The sequence below is a fragment of the Barbatula barbatula genome (assembly GCF_947034865.1).
Source record: "Barbatula barbatula genome assembly, chromosome: 14".
In the NCBI taxonomy this organism is placed as follows: Eukaryota; Metazoa; Chordata; class Actinopteri; order Cypriniformes; family Nemacheilidae; genus Barbatula; species Barbatula barbatula.
In genome coordinates this window covers 3534944-3552388 of record NC_136777.1, presented here as the reverse complement: position 1 = coordinate 3552388, position 17445 = coordinate 3534944, and the positions used below count along the sequence as shown (strand labels likewise).

The 17445-nt window shown below is 42.9% G+C and overlaps 1 protein-coding gene across 3 annotated transcripts in view; it reads left to right on the top strand.

Moving 5' to 3' along the window:
• The window catches only part of prkg1a (protein kinase cGMP-dependent 1a), a 43853-nt gene that overhangs the window by 12341 nt on the left and 14067 nt on the right, over window positions 1-17445 (top strand). For all 3 annotated transcript variants that reach the window (XR_013787598.1, XR_013787599.1, XM_079473677.1), the window contains exons 3-5: window positions 539-652; window positions 15176-15281; window positions 17257-17320. Coding sequence is in view for 1 of the 3 variants with exons in the window: in XM_079473677.1 (XP_079329803.1) it covers window positions 539-652; window positions 15176-15281; window positions 17257-17320 (284 nt within the window). In the remaining 2 variants the exon portion in view is untranslated. The remainder of the gene's footprint in view (window positions 1-538; window positions 653-15175; window positions 15282-17256; window positions 17321-17445) is intronic.

The following is a 17445-nucleotide window of genomic DNA, read 5'->3' as shown; positions in this document are numbered from 1 at the left end:
AAAACAAAACACATTTCAAAATACTGTTTCAGACCCTTGTCAAAGGTTTAGTTGGATCAAGAGCACATGAAAATCATTCTACCCCATAATCCTTTCCTGCCAGAGCTGAATATTTATGATAATATAGTAATATAGTCTGCCATGAGATAAGGGTCATCAACTCTCTCTCTCTTTCCTCTACTATTCTGGTTTCTTCATTCTTTCATCTCTAAATGCCTAAGGTGACCTTCACACCATTTGTGTATCTTTCTTGTGTTATATGGCCATTGACAGTGTCAGAGAGTCACAGACAGGTGTCTGTTATCACATGTGTTGAAAAGTGAGAAGTGCTTTTAAACTTCCTGTTGTTCCACACACAAAGAAGTGTTTGGATTAAGAAAATGAATTATTTGCATTGAATTGTGAACTTCCAGTGACTCCACTATGTTGAATTAAGCCAGTTATGTTGAATAAGAATGTGTATTTGTGTGTAAACTTTACTAAATAATTCATGACTAAACATGTATATAAATTGTGGTTTGTTTTTATTTACCTTTAGAGGGGAAAGTTGAAGTGACTAAGGAGGGATTGAAGCTGTGCACCATGGGACCAGGAAAGGTCTTTGGAGAGCTTGCCATCCTTTATAACTGTACCAGGACGGCCACAGTAAAAAGTGAGTACACACCCACACAAACTAGTTTTATGGGGACATTCCATAGACTGCCATTGATTTTATTTCAGGGTTTTGATGTATTTAATCCCCTAGCCCCACCCCAACACCTAAACCTAATAATGAAACAAACCTTTCTGCATTTGTTTTTTATTTTCAATAAATATAATTCTGTATGATTTATAAGCGGTTTTCCCTCATGAGGACCTACAAAATGTCCCCAGAAGGTCAAAATCTACTGGTAGATTTAGTGATACTGTATAAATCTGAATCTGGTGACTCAAAGTCAAAGCAAACATTTTAATAAAAAATCCAGTATGCAGGTAGTTGACAAATAAACCTATGGTTTATCAGCAAAAATTTAAAACAAACTGTTTGTAAAATATAATTTTATTTATATTTCTAAAATAAAATAGCATAAGAGCGATTTATTGTCATTGTTAGTTTATTATAGTTAAAAATATGATATCAAAGTTAAAAAGATTAGATTTCAGAGTTCTTCCCAGGACACATTTACTTTCTTCCTGCTGTGGGATTCCCTCTTGGGCAAATAATTCTTGATGTTAATGAAGACAAAAGTGTCTTCGCTTCATCTGTGATAGTGATCTGTGCTCTCATCAATAAGGAGGCCAGTCTGAGAGATTCACAAGGGTTGAGCAAAACTAAGATAAAATAAATTATCTTGTTTTGTGTGTCTGTATGTGGAAGTGAATTTAACAGAAGTAATGTATGTGCTGAGAGAGACAAGCCTTTGTAATATTATTGCTCATACAGTACATGTTATGCATTTAAACAAAGCTTCAGTGTGTAATTTATATGCACTATGAAAATGAATGATCTCAAATTAGGAGTTTGCTTAGGAGAGGTGTGATATTACTTTCTAAGTGATCAGTATGCAGAATTTTTGCTTGGTGGACAATAAAACAGGCAAGAAACAACCACCAAAAACCTCTGTATTGTGGTTATGTCTGTTGTTCACATAATGCTAAATTCTAGTTGTAATGAGCTCTGTTATCCCATAATTCCTATTGTTTCCTTTTAAGCAGATCATCTCATATGCACAGGCCTGTGTGCTGTTGTGTCTAAACCATTTTCAAGTCTTTCCCCTCATTTCTTTTTCCATTTTCCATTTAATTTGTTTGTCCCCTGTGTCCTTTATGGATATTTTCTTCTTTCCTCTGTTTGGCTCTGTTTCTTCATCCTCTTTTCTCCTGCTCTCTCTTCTCCGCTGGCTGTGTTTATGGTTCCTGGTCTCTGGTTAGCGTCTGGGACAGGAAGTGAGCTGGCGTGGGATTAGAAGACATGCATGTGTCTGATCTCTCTACACGCGGCCAAATATATAACATGACATACAACATGCATGCATGACTGAGTGCAGCATTGTCTTAATCTCACTCAAGAAAAAAAATACAAATAAAGGTGCTTAAAAGGTTCTTCACAGCAATGTCATACACTCTTAAAAATAAAGGTGCGTCAAAAGGTTCTTTGATGCCATAGAAGAACCCTTTTTGTCTAAATGGTTCCATAAAGAACCTTTAACATCCGAAGATCCGAAGACATTTGTGGAAATCAAACATTTTTATTTACACTCTTAAAGGGGTATGTCAGGGCTAAAACAATTATTATGGATTCTTTTAGATGTAATGCAATGTGTAGACACGATTTAATGTTCACAAACGCAGTATTTTCTGTCATGACACTGGGACGAGAAAGGAGACTTGGAGACTCAGATGCAGAGCAGAACAAGAATTCTTTATTTGAACCCGGGCAGGACCCACAAAATGACACACGCCAGGAGAGGAAAACCGCGTAAGCCCGGCGGAGAAGGATCTCGATCCGTCGGGACTACGGGAGAGCAGTAGAATACCCAGACCGGGAGAAGTATAATGCTGAGCGGACGTACGGCGGGGAGAACCTCCACCCGCCAACCAGTGTCCCACGAGAGATGCAGACCACCAGGTGGAGAAAAGTCAGCAGCGTGCAGTACACCAGGGTCCAGATCGCCAGCGCGGACTAATGGGCAAAAAACAAAAACTTGAAAGCAAAAAGCTAACCTAGGGTACGAAGACTTCGGGGACTAAGACAGGAATAAATCACAAAACTTTGACAAGGTACTAGACTTGAAGAGTCAGGAACGTGAGCTAACACACACAACGATCTGACAAAGAACGAGAAGACAAGAGGGATTAAATAGAGGGGAACCAAACGGCGGGAACAAGCTAAAGGTGAGAGCGATTAAATAATTACTAATGGGAACGAGTAAAGGGACATGAGATATTAAATGACTAAGTGGTAAAGTGATAATGTGATGGAAACCCGGTGCGGGGGAAAGCCTGGAGGAGACACGGGGGGCGGGGCAATGACGTAGACACCAAACACGTGCGGAGCTGTCAAACTGACTCCGCACGAGTTTGACACAACAACACAGTACAGACAGTCAAGACAAATACTAGGATCACGACAGTACCCCCCCCCCCCACCGGCGTCACAGGACGCCTAGGGAGGGGGCTCACCTCGCTTCCGGTGGAAATCCACAATGAGTGACCGGTCCAGGACGTCCCGAGACGGCACCCAACACCTCTCCTCTGCGCCATACCCCTTCCAGTCCACCAAATATTGAAACCCCCGGCCCCGCCGACGAACATCCAACAGTTTCCTGACAGTGTAAGTCGGCGAACCGTCCACGAGACGCGGGGGAGGAGGGGAGGGGCGCTTACTAGCAGGGTTAAGGGGGGAAATGACAACGGGCTTGACCCTGGAAACATGAAAAACAGGGTGAACACGACCAAGATTAGGAGAAAGCTTGAGCCGGACGGCCACCGGATTAACCACCTTGGTGATACGGAATGGCCCAATGAACCTGGGGGCCAGCTTACGAGAGGGCACCCGGAGAGGAAGGTCCAACGTGGAGAGCCATACCCGCTGACCACACACATAGGTCGGGGGAGAGGACCGGCGCCGATCGGCCGCTGTCTTGGTTCTCTGAGAGGTTCGGGCCAGAACCCCTCTGGCCCTCGTCCAGGTGCGACGACAGCGCCGAACGAAGGCCAGAGCAGAGGGGACCGCAGCGTCGAGCTCCTGGGAGGGAAACAAAGGCGGTTGGTAACCCACAGAACATTCAAAGGGAGACATACCTGAGGAGGTGACCGGAAGGGAATTGTGAGCATATTCAATCCAGGCGAGCTGATGGCTCCAGGTACCGGGGTTCTGAGATGTTAGACAGCGGAGTCTACGCTCGAGATCCTGGTTGGCTCGCTCACACTGCCCATTAGTCTGGGGATGAAAACCAGAAGACAGACTCGCAGAGGCCCCGATCTGTCTACAGAACTCCTTCCAAAACCGGGACGTAAACTGAGGCCCCCTATCGGATACCACGTCAGAGGGTAACCCATGTAACCGAAAGACGTGGTCCACCATCAGTTGAGAAGTCTCCCGGGCAGAGGGAAGCTTGGGCAAGGGGACGAAATGGGCCGCTTTGGAGAAACGGTCCACCACCGTAAGGATGACGGTGTTGCCGCCAGAGGGAGGAAGACCAGTGACGAAATCCAAGGCGATGTGTGACCATGGGCGGGAGGGGATGGGAAGCGGGCGTAGCAGACCAGCAGGAGGACGATGAGAGGACTTACATTGGGCACAGACGGGGCAAGCCAACACAAACTGTTTAACATCAGAGAACATGGAGGGCCACCAAAACCGCTGACGGACGGAAGCCAGGGTTCCCCGATTACCTGGATGGCCGACCAACTTGGAGGAGTGACCCCACTGCAGGACCTCAGGACGCAGCCTCACCGGAACAAACAGCCTTCCCACTGGACACTCTCCTGGTACTTGCACCTCTCGACCGGCCAGCTCTACTCGCCGTTCAAGATCCCAGGTGACAGCTCCGACCACCATCCCCCTGGGGAGAATGGCCACAGCCGGAGACTCATCCCCTGAAGCCTCGAAGAGACGAGAGAGCGCGTCAGGCTTGACGTTCTTAGAACCTGGCCGGTACGAGATGGTGAAGCGAAATCGACCAAAAAAGAGTGCCCAGCGGGCCTGGCGAGAGTTAAGCCTCTTGGCTGAACGGATATACTCCAGGTTCTTATGATCCGTCCAGACCAAGAAAGGCTGTGCTGCTCCTTCCAGCCAGTGACGCCACTCACCCAAGGCCAGTCGAACCGCCAAAAGCTCCCTGTTACCTATGTCGTAGTTTCGCTCGGCAGGGCTGAGGCGATGGGAGTAAAAGGCACAAGGATGCACCTTCCCATCCAGACTGGACCGCTGAGACAGAACCGCGCCTACCCCGACATCGGAAGCATCAACTTCGACAATGAACTGGCGTTCAGGTTCTGGAAAACAAAGTACAGGGGCAGAGACAAAACGGGACTTAAGGTTGTCAAAGGCTACCTGTGCTATGGTATTCCACCTGAACGCAACCTTGGTGGAAGTTAATGCAGTGAGCGGAACGGCAATCTGGCCGAAACCCCGGATGAATCGCCTATAAAAATTGGCGAAGCCCAGGAACCGCTGAAGAGCCTTACGAGAGTCGGGAACGGGCCACTCGGCGACGGCTCTGATCTTGGCTGGATCAGGGTTAATGCCCTTGGGGGAGACTACATAGCCAAGGAACGAAACTGAGACAGCGTGGAACTCGCACTTCTCCGCCTTGACAAACAGTTGATTCTCTAAAAGACGCTGGAGAACCTCTCTCACGTGTCGAGTGTGCTCCTGGAGAGAACGGGAAAAAATCAGAATGTCATCCAGGTACACAAAAACAAAGCGATTAAGCATGTCGCCCAACACAGCGTTAACGAGGCCCTGAAAAACGGCAGGAGCATTGGTCAAACCAAAAGGGAGAACTTTATACTCAAAATGTCCCGAAGGTGTATTAAATGCCGTCTTCCACTCATCCCCCTCCCGGATACGGACCAGATGATAAGCATTGCGTAGGTCTAGTTTAGTAAAGACCTGAGCTCCCTGCAAGAGTTCGAAAGCGGTTGACATGAGAGGTAAGGGGTACTTATTCTTCACAGTAATCTCATTCAACCCTCGATAATCAATGCAGGGACGCAATGATCCGTCCTTCTTCTGGACGAAGAAAAACCCAGCACCTGCTGGGGAGGAGGAGTGACGTATGAGTCCAGTCTGCAAGCTTTCTTGGATATATTTGTCCATGGCCTCTCTCTCCGGAGCGGACAATGAATAGAGACGCCCCTTGGGCGGAGAAGTGCCTGGAAGGAGATCAATGGCACAGTCGTAGAGGCGATGCGGAGGGAGAGAGGTGGCTCGCGACCTACTGAACACCGGACCCAGATCGTGATATTCCTCCGGAACCCCAGATAGGTCAGGGCTATCATCCTGCAACACAGAAGACACACAGACAGGAGACGGGGCAGCGCCCAAACAAGACACGTGACAAGAAAGGCTCCAGGCCAATACAGAATTTTTAACCCAATCAATGTGAGGATTGTGCTGTGACAACCAAGGATGCCCTAATATGAGGGGAGTATTGGGGGAATCGAGGATGTACAGCTCAATGCTCTCACAATGATTACCAGAAAGAAAAAGTCTTACGTGAGGAGTGACGTGAGTTATAGTGGCGAATGGACGTCCCGCTAGCGTCTGGACCGAGATTGGCTGGATGAGAGCTTTAATAGGAATCCTCCACAAGGCGGCGGTAGTGGAATCGAGAAAGCTACCCTCCGCACCCGAGTCGAGAAGAGCTTCGCCGGTATGACTCCGCCCGTCAAACTGGATGCGGAACGGCAGCACGGAACGGGAAATAGGAGAGGCAAAAGGAATGACGCCCACCCGGACTCTCCGCTCTACGGATGGGCGCGCCCTTTTAACGGACATTGCGTGACTTGATGTCCCGGTTTGCCACAGTAGAAACAGAGACCCCCCAAAAGCCGCTGTTGCTTCTGAACAGACGTCAGGCGAGAACTACCCACTTGCATCGGCTCCTCGACGGAGCTGGCTTCTGCATACCTGGGACTCGCATTGCCCTCCCGACTACGCCAGGAGGGAGGAGAGAGCTGCCGGCGTCGACGGTTGCTGATTCGAGCCTCGACGCGGAGGCAAAGGGTGGTTAGAGCCTCCAAGTCCCGAGGAGCATCGAGAGCAGCGATCTCATCCGCGATCATGGGATTTACCCCGTCCAGGAACCGGGCACGAAGAGCTCCCTCATTCCAGTCGCAGACGGCCGCTAAGGTCTGGAACTTAATGGAGTAGTCCGTAATAGAATTCCGACCCTGGGACAGACGCGAGAGCTGAGCGGCCGCCTGATCTCCCTGAGCCGATCTGTCGAAAAGTCTCGTCATCTCCGTTCGAAAGGCCGCGAAGGAGAGACAACACGGAGCCTGAGCGTCCCACACGGCTGTTCCCCACTCTCTTGCCCGACCCGTCAGCAGCGTCAACACGAACGCCACTCGGGATTCTTCAGTGGCATAGCGGCGGGGTTGGAGAGAGAAGACGAGTGCGCACTGGGAGAGGAAAGGACGGCAGGCATTCGGCTCTCCATCGAAGGTAGGAGGGCTGTTGACATGGGGTTCTGCATCAACTAGACGTCCACTACCCGAGGAATCAGGAGAAGCACGACTCACCGCAAGCTCTCTCCGTAGTTCCGTGACCAGTGCCGCTAACTCGGAAACTTGACCCGCAAGAACTCCCACATCTTGTGCCGTGACGTTTAAGCGTGTGGCTTGCTGTCCGAGCGCGACTCCCTGCTGCTGAATCGCGTTGCGGAGGGGGTCCATCCCTGCTGAGTCACCAGTTTGGTCAGATCGTTCTGTCATGACACTGGGACGAGAAAGGAGACTTGGAGACTCAGATGCAGAGCAGAACAAGAATTCTTTATTTGAACCCGGGCAGGACCCACAAAATGACACACGCCAGGAGAGGAAAACCGCGTAAGCCCGGCGGAGAAGGATCTCGATCCGTCGGGACTACGGGAGAGCAGTAGAATACCCAGACCGGGAGAAGTATAATGCTGAGCGGACGTACGGCGGGGAGAACCTCCACCCGCCAACCAGTGTCCCACGAGAGATGCAGACCACCAGGTGGAGAAAAGTCAGCAGCGTGCAGTACACCAGGGTCCAGATCGCCAGCGCGGACTAATGGGCAAAAAACAAAAACTTGAAAGCAAAAAGCTAACCTAGGGTACGAAGACTTCGGGGACTAAGACAGGAATAAATCACAAAACTTTGACAAGGTACTAGACTTGAAGAGTCAGGAACGTGAGCTAACACACACAACGATCTGACAAAGAACGAGAAGACAAGAGGGATTAAATAGAGGGGAACCAAACGGCGGGAACAAGCTAAAGGTGAGAGCGATTAAATAATTACTAATGGGAACGAGTAAAGGGACATGAGATATTAAATGACTAAGTGGTAAAGTGATAATGTGATGGAAACCCGGTGCGGGGGAAAGCCTGGAGGAGACACGGGGGGCGGGGCAATGACGTAGACACCAAACACGTGCGGAGCTGTCAAACTGACTCCGCACGAGTTTGACACAACAACACAGTACAGACAGTCAAGACAAATACTAGGATCACGACAATTTTCCACATACCGTACATGTTTGTATCTCTTCTTTGCTCCGCCTCTCTGAAACGCTCTGAAAATCGAGGTGTGCTATGATTGGCCAATTAACCAGTGCCTTGTGATTGGTCGAATACTGCAAGCGTGTAACGGAAATGTAACGCTTCTTACCATATTTGGAACATCAGGTTCCAAAGCAATTGTACTGACAGGTATACATTTGGGTGGTCTTAGTCAAATGATACAGCAAACTTTCGTAGATTTGGGGGGATGTGGTTACACAAGGCATTTCAGGCAGGTCTGGGTGAGCATTTGCTTTTAGATAGAATGCATGTTTTGTTCCAACACTTTAAATTTTACGTCTCTAATACATGCATGAGAAACTTATAACACAGAAAAATATGTATTCGGGCCATATGACTCCTTTAAAAAAAGGTTCTATAAAGAACCTTTAACATTAGAAGAACCTTTCTGTTTCACAAAAGGTTCTTTGTGGTGAAAAAGGATTCTTCAGATTATGAAAAGGTAAGATTGAGATGGTTCTTCAAAGAATCTTTGACTAAATGTTTCTTTGTGGAACCCAAAATGGCATCAATGTGAAGAACATTTATTTTTAAGAGTGTAAAAGAACTATTTTTTGGCTCCATAAAGATGTCATAGTCAAAGGTTCTTTAAAGCACCATATCTTTCTTACCTTTTTATAATCTAAACTTTTGTGAAATCCAAAGGTTCTTTGGATGTTAAAGGTTCTTTATAGAGCCATTTAGACAAAAACGGTTCTTCAATGGCATCTTGAAGCACCTGTAGAGCTCTGATACTTTTATAGTTCTCGAAAAATGTAGTTGTGTTTGCATAGCTGCATGTATGGTCACTCTCTCTCTCTCTCTCTCTCTCTTGCTTAGTCTCTCTCACTCTTTCTTTTTCAAACATGTTGTTGTAGTTTGTTTCCACTGGCGTTTGAATGTAAATTATTTCTCTGTAGAAGCCATATCAAATATGCCATATTTGTTGTTTATGACCTGAAGTGATCTCACACACCCATCCTTTCACCGCCATAAACAACAGTGAGAGAAGCCCCAGTGTTTCATTCCTTTGAAAGGACCTTCTATTGCATTGTTGTAACCCATGTGGATGCTCTCCAGATATTGTTAGAGAAACATAGAGACATCCAAGCAAGTTTATTATTAGCCTGCAGGAAAACAAACACTATGAAAAGAAAAGTTTAATATGGCATCCATGTGCTTTGGAGAGTTAAGTCTGTATTGCAGATACAAGTCTTTGTAAGTACTGTGTATTGATTTTAAAATGAGAAACTTTTTATGTTCTTGTTTGCTAAACAAGACAAACCATTTTAACACAAACAAACCACAACTTGTACAACCACATTAGTTTCTTATATACTGTGTGTGTTTCTGTGTGTGCATGTGTATGTGTGTATGATCAGTGATTGTAATGGTTTTCATAGAGTGGAGAAGAAACATTTTAGTGGATTAAAGGGAACATGAGGATTGACAATAAAAGCCGAAAGATGAAAAGTAACAAAGAAAATAGATCTTTGAGCAATGAGAAATTTTATGAATCACCGCTATTATTTGTGTAACAGCTGGGTGATAAATCAATTATTTACAATACATTTTGCAAATGTGTCAGTGCTGGTGATATTAATTTAATGTGAAAATCAGGATGTGTTTGCTTTTGTGAGGTAATTGAGATTAAGTCTATCTGTTGTGCAGAATCATTGGAACATTAATGCATATACAGCCGTGGAAAAAATGAAGAGACCATTCCTAATTTGCATTTCACATCAGCGTTTCTAGATGTATTGGGCCATTCCAGTCCAGTTTCTGTTGAATTTCAACAAACACAAACCTCAGGAGTAACATAAAAACACAGAAACACAGAGAAATAAATAGGGCATAATTAATGAGTACACCAAGTGAGGGGAATGAAGGCTAATAATGGAAATGAATAAAGAGATGAGAGGGCACTCGACTACATGCACATACACAGAGACAGTGAAATGCAGACAGGTGATTATACCCGAGACCTGACAGTTAGAACTAGTCGAGTGGATATGTAGTATTTTACATTTTTAGCGTAGATCTATATTAGCATAGTCACTGGCAGGATGAATTCTGTTGATATAACCTACTGCATGCCAATGATGTATTGTGGTTGAATTTGGAGATTTTAAGGTCCTTTGTCCAACATCACTTCATCAGTCAGACAGTTGACATTTTACCTCAATTTGCTGCACTACCAGCCTATGATTTGTGGATAAACAGAGGCATGGAAAGCAAGAGAAACAGAAAAAGCAAGTCTGAGGAATGAATATGACCTTCATGTCAGTGCAGCCGATATCTCACACTGCCACCCCGCAGCAATCGTGATGATGAGAACTGCATAAAACAGTTGGAGTTTTACTTCTGAAATGTGCTTTTCTCTGTTTGGCTGAGAGAAAAATACCCATTAGAGGTTCAGTTTGCATTTCATTTCACACTGAACTTGTTTTGGTCAAGTCAAATTTAGCGGAGCCCATCAATCCGGACCAGAAATTAGATTTTCTTCAGATGTGATTTCTGTTTGAAGCAATCCAGCGGAGAATTGAGCAGTGATGCTGGAGGTGTTGGTCCCTGATGAAACTTTTAGCCAATGAGCCGTCGGCACTTGCCATTGCTAAGCACCGGCCGTATGATGTAGACAGAAAAGGCAAGAGCTTTACTCTTCCATTCTCATTGAATTTTGTGCAATCTGCTATTTTGTACAAATTCTTAGGCTGTTACAAACAGGAAGAACTTGTCAGTGGATTTATCCAAATTAGTAAATTTTTAAGAATATGCTTTATAGCAATAGTGATAGTCTGCCTTATTTTTATTTTGGCATGTTCTGAAAATCCCCTAATCTGTTATTCTGAGAGGTCATTAGTAAAAACACCCAAAAGCTTATATCTTCATACAGTGTTAGATTTATAGTTTGTAAACTCTACAGATGCCCATTGGTGTTTAGCAGCTGCCTGCATCTCTCTATCTCTCTAATAGAATGACTCTCCTATCTTGTTTTGGATCTTTTGCTTATTTGTTTGACTCCACATCCTTGGCAGACCAAGACTGCATCGATTTGTTTTTCTTCTTACCATTGAAATGAATAGAAATGGTCCTTGAGAAATGTTGTAAAGTTTATAGTGATAAGAGCATTTTCTTCGGAGAAGGAGCAGAATGGAAATGTCTCTGTTTCCAGGATACTGCTGCTGATGTGGCTTTGAGAATATCTTGTGTTCATATTCTCTTTCCCTGAGGTTTACGGTTTCTGTCATGATGGAGGCAGATTATTATAGTGATTCTTCATACTATGGGTGGGAATATTAGAGCACCCTATGATTTGATTTTGATTCACAGCCCAATTCCAGAATCCTTTTCAATGCCTGTCAATTCTCAGTAAAACGTTGATGACTGCACATACTGACCATGGAGTCTTACGGTCAGCTGGTGGATTTAACATTGTTACAACAATCAGCATTTAAAATCAAATCGGCACTGATGACATCATAATGTCTGTCTGTCGGACCCATCTCATCTCTTCTGGGTCATTTATCATGCATATATAAACCAAATGATTCTTCTGCTGCACTGGTATTTACTTCACAAATTGCACATCAGTTTAAAATATATTACATTATTTCCGATTGTAGTCTGGAATTATCTCACTGGAAAATAAAAGTGTAATAAAACCACCAGTAAACCGCAACTGATTTTTGGAGGAGACAGGAATCTGTCGCTATAAGATTGGGAGAGAACGGGTCATGTCACGGCAGGTTCTGTAGTGAAATATTCCCTCTCCCTCATGTGCTATCAGAGAGCATGCTGGGACGTGCGTCCTTTCTGGGATTCTATGCTAATTGACAACATCTTTTTTATCAGCGTCGCTGGGTGCTTATGGTGTGAAGGGCACTGTTAAAATGTTCCCACATCACACAGGCAATATAGCTAAAATGAGTCTAAAAACTGTTTGTCTTTGCTGTAAAAAACTAGGGAAAAATCAAACCCACCTTTTTAGTCCATTTCAATCATATATACCATTCATACACCGACCAGCCGAAATCACATTTAATGTCACATTTCTCTTTGGATAACAACGCAGTCTTTGATTAGAAATAAGATCTCTTCCATGTTCAGTGATGGCCGGTGATTTTTTCGGGTGTGATATGCATGCATAAATCAATGGATAGTAGCTGTGTCAGACTTAGTGAAATGGACATTTGATCTAGCTTTATGGAGGGATTCAGATTCGGATAAATATGCAGTAAATGTGAAATGCAGCACGAGCGATGTTGTATTTATGAACATATGTTGGATTGCGGCTGTGTAGGTGGATATTTTTTAGTTGATGGGTGCATCTGATAAATTCTGTTCTGCCAGGGGGCTGAATGTCATTATGGGTCCGAACGGGAGCCGATTTTCTGAGTTTGCTCTTTAATAGGCAGCACTGAGTGGGTGTTTCAGAGTGTAAATAGTCACCCGTCTGCACAACGGCAGTTTTTTGCACTAAATAGCTAATCTACTGGGGATATCTGTTTATCCATTGTGTGGCTCATCTCTTTTTGGTCCTTGCTCTTTCTTTGTTTGCCAGAGATGCAAGAAAGAAAAAGCAATGAGCTAAAAGAGAACGATGAGCTACCCAATATAAACGGATAGCATTGGTAGGTTTCTGTCTTGCTTTCTTCATGTATCACTCTCTTTCTCAATCCCCTAATCGGTCGCTCCCGGGGGCAGATTATAATACAGGTCTGTTGTATTTAGTTTATACCTGCCAGTCAGACTGGCAGAAAACTCAGCCTTAGCTACCCCTCATGGTAGACGAATTGAGGGATTTAGGGAAATTTGTTTATACCCTTCTGTTCAGCCTTTGAATGGAAAATCATTCATCAGTCATTTGCACATCTGCAAAATTTGTTAGAATATTCTAGATGTGGAGTTTTCAAGCAAATCTAAAAATCTAATTTGTTTCTGTGATTATAAAGTCTGGTTATATCCACTTTAGCTGTTTGTACTCCCTCCTGTTTACTGTGCTAAACTTTAAAAATGAATAATTGCTGTCTTTATCTCTTATTCTTATGAAATATCAGATTTCTTTATCTGGTATTAATATAAAAAGCTCAGTCATTCTGTCTGTCATTAGAACTATTGGCGACGGTTCGTTTCAGGTTTATTTAGAGATATTGGCTTGAAGAAAAGAGAACAGTCGACAGAGCCAAAAGGGTAGTTTGTTATTGTATTTTAGAAATAGGATTTAAAAAATCATCACCTCAGATGTCTCAAAACACACATAAGATATAGAATCCAAAAACATCTTAAAAGCAGCAGTTTTAAGACTTTAAGTTTTATTGTCACCACCACTAGAAATAACAGTGCTAATAACATTAAATGTAACTGTTGCTTTAAAAAGAAAACACGACCACGCACATCTGTGATGATCTTTCGTAATCTGTTTGTGTATTTAAAGAGATTTAGGTTTTGTTTCTGAAGGTAATTGAGAGTAGAGCCTATAAAACAGGCCTATCTCATGGAACAATCAGCAAACTGCTATTTTGATTATTAAAGCTATTGTAAAAAGTATAATCTCACGTCCAGACAGACCACCTGGGTGCCCTGATAAAAAAGACCACCATGAATTTCCACGCAGATTAGTCCTGGTTTGGTGCTGGTGGAAAAAAACACAGCCAGGGAAACTGGTTGACCATAGAAATCCCATTGGTTATGCTAGATTAGAAACCTGGTGGTCAATGGCATATTGAACATGCACGTGAAGCCATCCGCCAACAGCCCACGACACTTTCCAGACCGTTGACTTTTCTTACAGCCTCCTAAGAAAGCCAATATTGCTAAATTGCCAATATTGTGTTACCTCATCACAGAGGGGTTTTAATGTTAAGCTCAGTGTGATAAATGATGAATGTTATCACCTCAATTGATAAATAACTGACGTGCAGCATAGTTTTGTTTCGAAAGGCTTGTTTATTTCCTTTCGTCATCAGACTCTATTAAAAGATTTGAGCCCATCATAAAGTCAGATGAGTTGTGCTGTATGAGTCAGTGACTGTGTTCTGATGCGGGCTCTCCGCTATCGGTTCATCTCAACACACGTCTGTTTATTTATTTATGCTTCGATTCTTCCTCAACGCTGGAACGTTTGTCCCTGTGCTGTGTTTTGCACATCTTTTTTTTATGCAAATTCAAGTACTGTAAACTATTACTTTCGTTATGGTATCAACACAGTTTTCAAAAGTCATATTCACATACATCTATGTCACCTTGTGTCTGCAGATATGAAAAATGCTTCTTGTCAATAGACTGAAAGTGATTGAATCGTCAATCTTTGTGTCGTCACTTTATGTTTCCCTGCCTGGCTTTTTGTGTTTTATTTTAGATCAGTAAATATTTTTGGATTTTTCCCAATTTGTTTAAATGTACTGTGGTATGCTACTTTTTATTAGCAGCATACTAGCATGTTAGCAGAGTATACTTTAAAAGGGTTCATATAGGCCGTATGCGTTCTTCAGCGTATCTTTAAAACACCGCGTTCCTCGTGTTTTCGCTCTACATCTTCAATAACCGTCAACGTCAAGTCCCAATACTCAAGAATACAAGAACAGAGAAGGCATGAAAGTTCCCGGATGTGTTCTCGATATTAAGGATGCATCCAATGCAGCTTTGCACGCCTACGGAATCCGCTTGAAGTCCCAGAAGTCACTGCAAAAATATCTAAACTTTCTTTTAACAACTTATTTGAAAAACAAAACACTGCTACGATTTGCAGTCGCAGAATATATCTCAAATGAAGTTTATTTATCTTACCCATTGGCTTTTTCTTGCTTGAGCATTAAATCTACTAAAATGTGCTTAAAATGGTTTCCTCTCTAAAAGTTTTGTTTCTTTTTAAGTATGTTACAAAATATGAAAGAGAAAGAAGACTAAAGGCAAAGAACTGATGCTGTGTGTTTCAGCTGTGACCGCTGTGAAGTTATGGGCCATCGACAGACAGTGTTTCCAGACTATCATGATGAGAACGGGACTCATCAAACACGCCGAATACATGGAGTTATTGAAAAGGTGAGCAGATGTATCATCATGAAAGTGTGTGCTCTCTGAAGCCACTCCCCTTTCTTTATCTCTCCGCCTTCATTCTTCCCATCCTACCTTTTTTCTTTTTTTATCATTTTATCATCAGATATTTAATTTGTATAATGGCAGAGAAAAGAGAACATGCTGCACATTTTACATATTAAAGATTGAATTCGTCGGGATCCTGAGCCAAATCTGAATGAAACTGAATCTTCATCAAAGACTTGAAGATGGAACAGAAGAGTTTTTTGGAAGCCTCAGTCATTCATTGGAACAAAGAGTCTCTAAAGCTAATGATATCACCTCCGTCTCTTTTCATGAGCTCAATGTTAGTCTTACGTATAAAAATTATGAAAATGAACATTTTGAAAATGAAACCATTTTCTATGAATCAACTAATGCGGTTTCATTTAATGTTAATATTACCATATTTCTGCTGCTATATATATATATATTTTTTTAAATTCATAAACAGGACTTTTATGTTTTTCATTGACGCTTCACCAGCTGTTCACATTAAAGCTTAGTGCATGTAGAAGCATCAGACGCTGAGTCATTATGGACTCGATTTTAGCCCAAAGGAAATCTTGTCAGGCAAACATGCCTGTGATGTAACACTATTTGCAGGTATGTAGTTCCATCTGCACAAATACTGTAAAAGTAAAAATATGTTTTACTACATTTGTTCTGAAATGTCTTATGCATCTCCTGATAAGTGAATTTAAAGGGATAGTTCACCCAAAAATGAGACTTCTGTCATGAATTACTCATACTCAAGTTGTTCCAAACCTGTACGAATGTGTTTGTTTAATTGTTTAACACAAAGAAATATATTTGGAAGAACATTAGCAACTGACATTTCTGGGGCACCATTTGAACACAAAATAAATAATTTTTAAGAATAAAAAAACAGTTCTTGTGCGCCTTCCCAGAAATCTCAGTTGCTAACATTTTTCGAAATATCTTTCTTTGTTTTCAACAGACCAAAAAAGAAATTGAGGTTGAGTTATTCATGACAGAATTTTCATTCTCTCATCATCTGGTTCAAATCACACTTCTTATACAACAATGCATTATATAAATCACACAGTAATAGTTAAAGCACCAGCTATTAAAAATGAATCCTCTCTTTGGCTGCAACAGATTTGGTACCTGTGCACCTCCAGCTCACCTTAATGCTGCACTGCTTCAGATCTTACATACTGTAATAGGAGATTTTAATGGACTCGTGAATTTTTTATGACATGTGAAAAATTTATGCATGAGCTCTTATTGATTTATGAGGATCTCATGACACACGAGATGCAGCTGCGAGTGTGCCCGCATTCACCGATGCAAAAGACAAACATGTACAAATCTCATCAGGGCACAATTGATACCCTCAGGACGGCAGATCAGATACCCTGTCCTACTGTTTGATGATAAACATGATTAATTTAGTATTTTATAAATGACAGCTTGTATTAGGTCATGTAAGTAAGGTCTTTACTCTGTGTACGGACAGATTAGCCAGACACAAACCTTGTCCTCTGTTACGTAAGTAACCGGATGCATTTAGAAGTTTTATATTATCGTGATTAAGTGATAGTATGGTTGTTTCTGTGGCTCTGGGTTTATTCAGAAATGTGATGGTGACCAGCTGTGTCCACTGTCTCGGGCGAGAGAGGAAATTCACCCGCCGCTCGGAATATTAATCAACGTGGAGAGAATGAGAAAAGATAAAAAGTGCTGAACGTGTCTGAAATAATGAGACGTTAACATTATTTCAAAAGCAACAACGATCGTCTGGGTTCAAGTCTGACCTGCAACGTATCCTGATCACATTCTCACATGTGTCTGACCAATTAAACCCGAATATAACAAGGCCACTCCATCTTTATATTACTTCTGTCTTCATCAATTTACATTTACAGGTAAAATTCATTGTTCCTCCGTAATAATGTAAGGTTTGTTTCACTTGCAGTGTCCCGACATTTCGAGGACTTTCAGAGGAAATACTGAGTAAGCTGGCTGACGTCCTTGAGGAGGTAAGAGATCTTCCTGATCCTTGAGCAAACACAGACGTTATTAAACCAAAGCCTGAACTGATCTCCGAACAGTCAGACACTGCAAACAGCTCTCTAGCTGATATAGATGATTGTTTATTCACTCC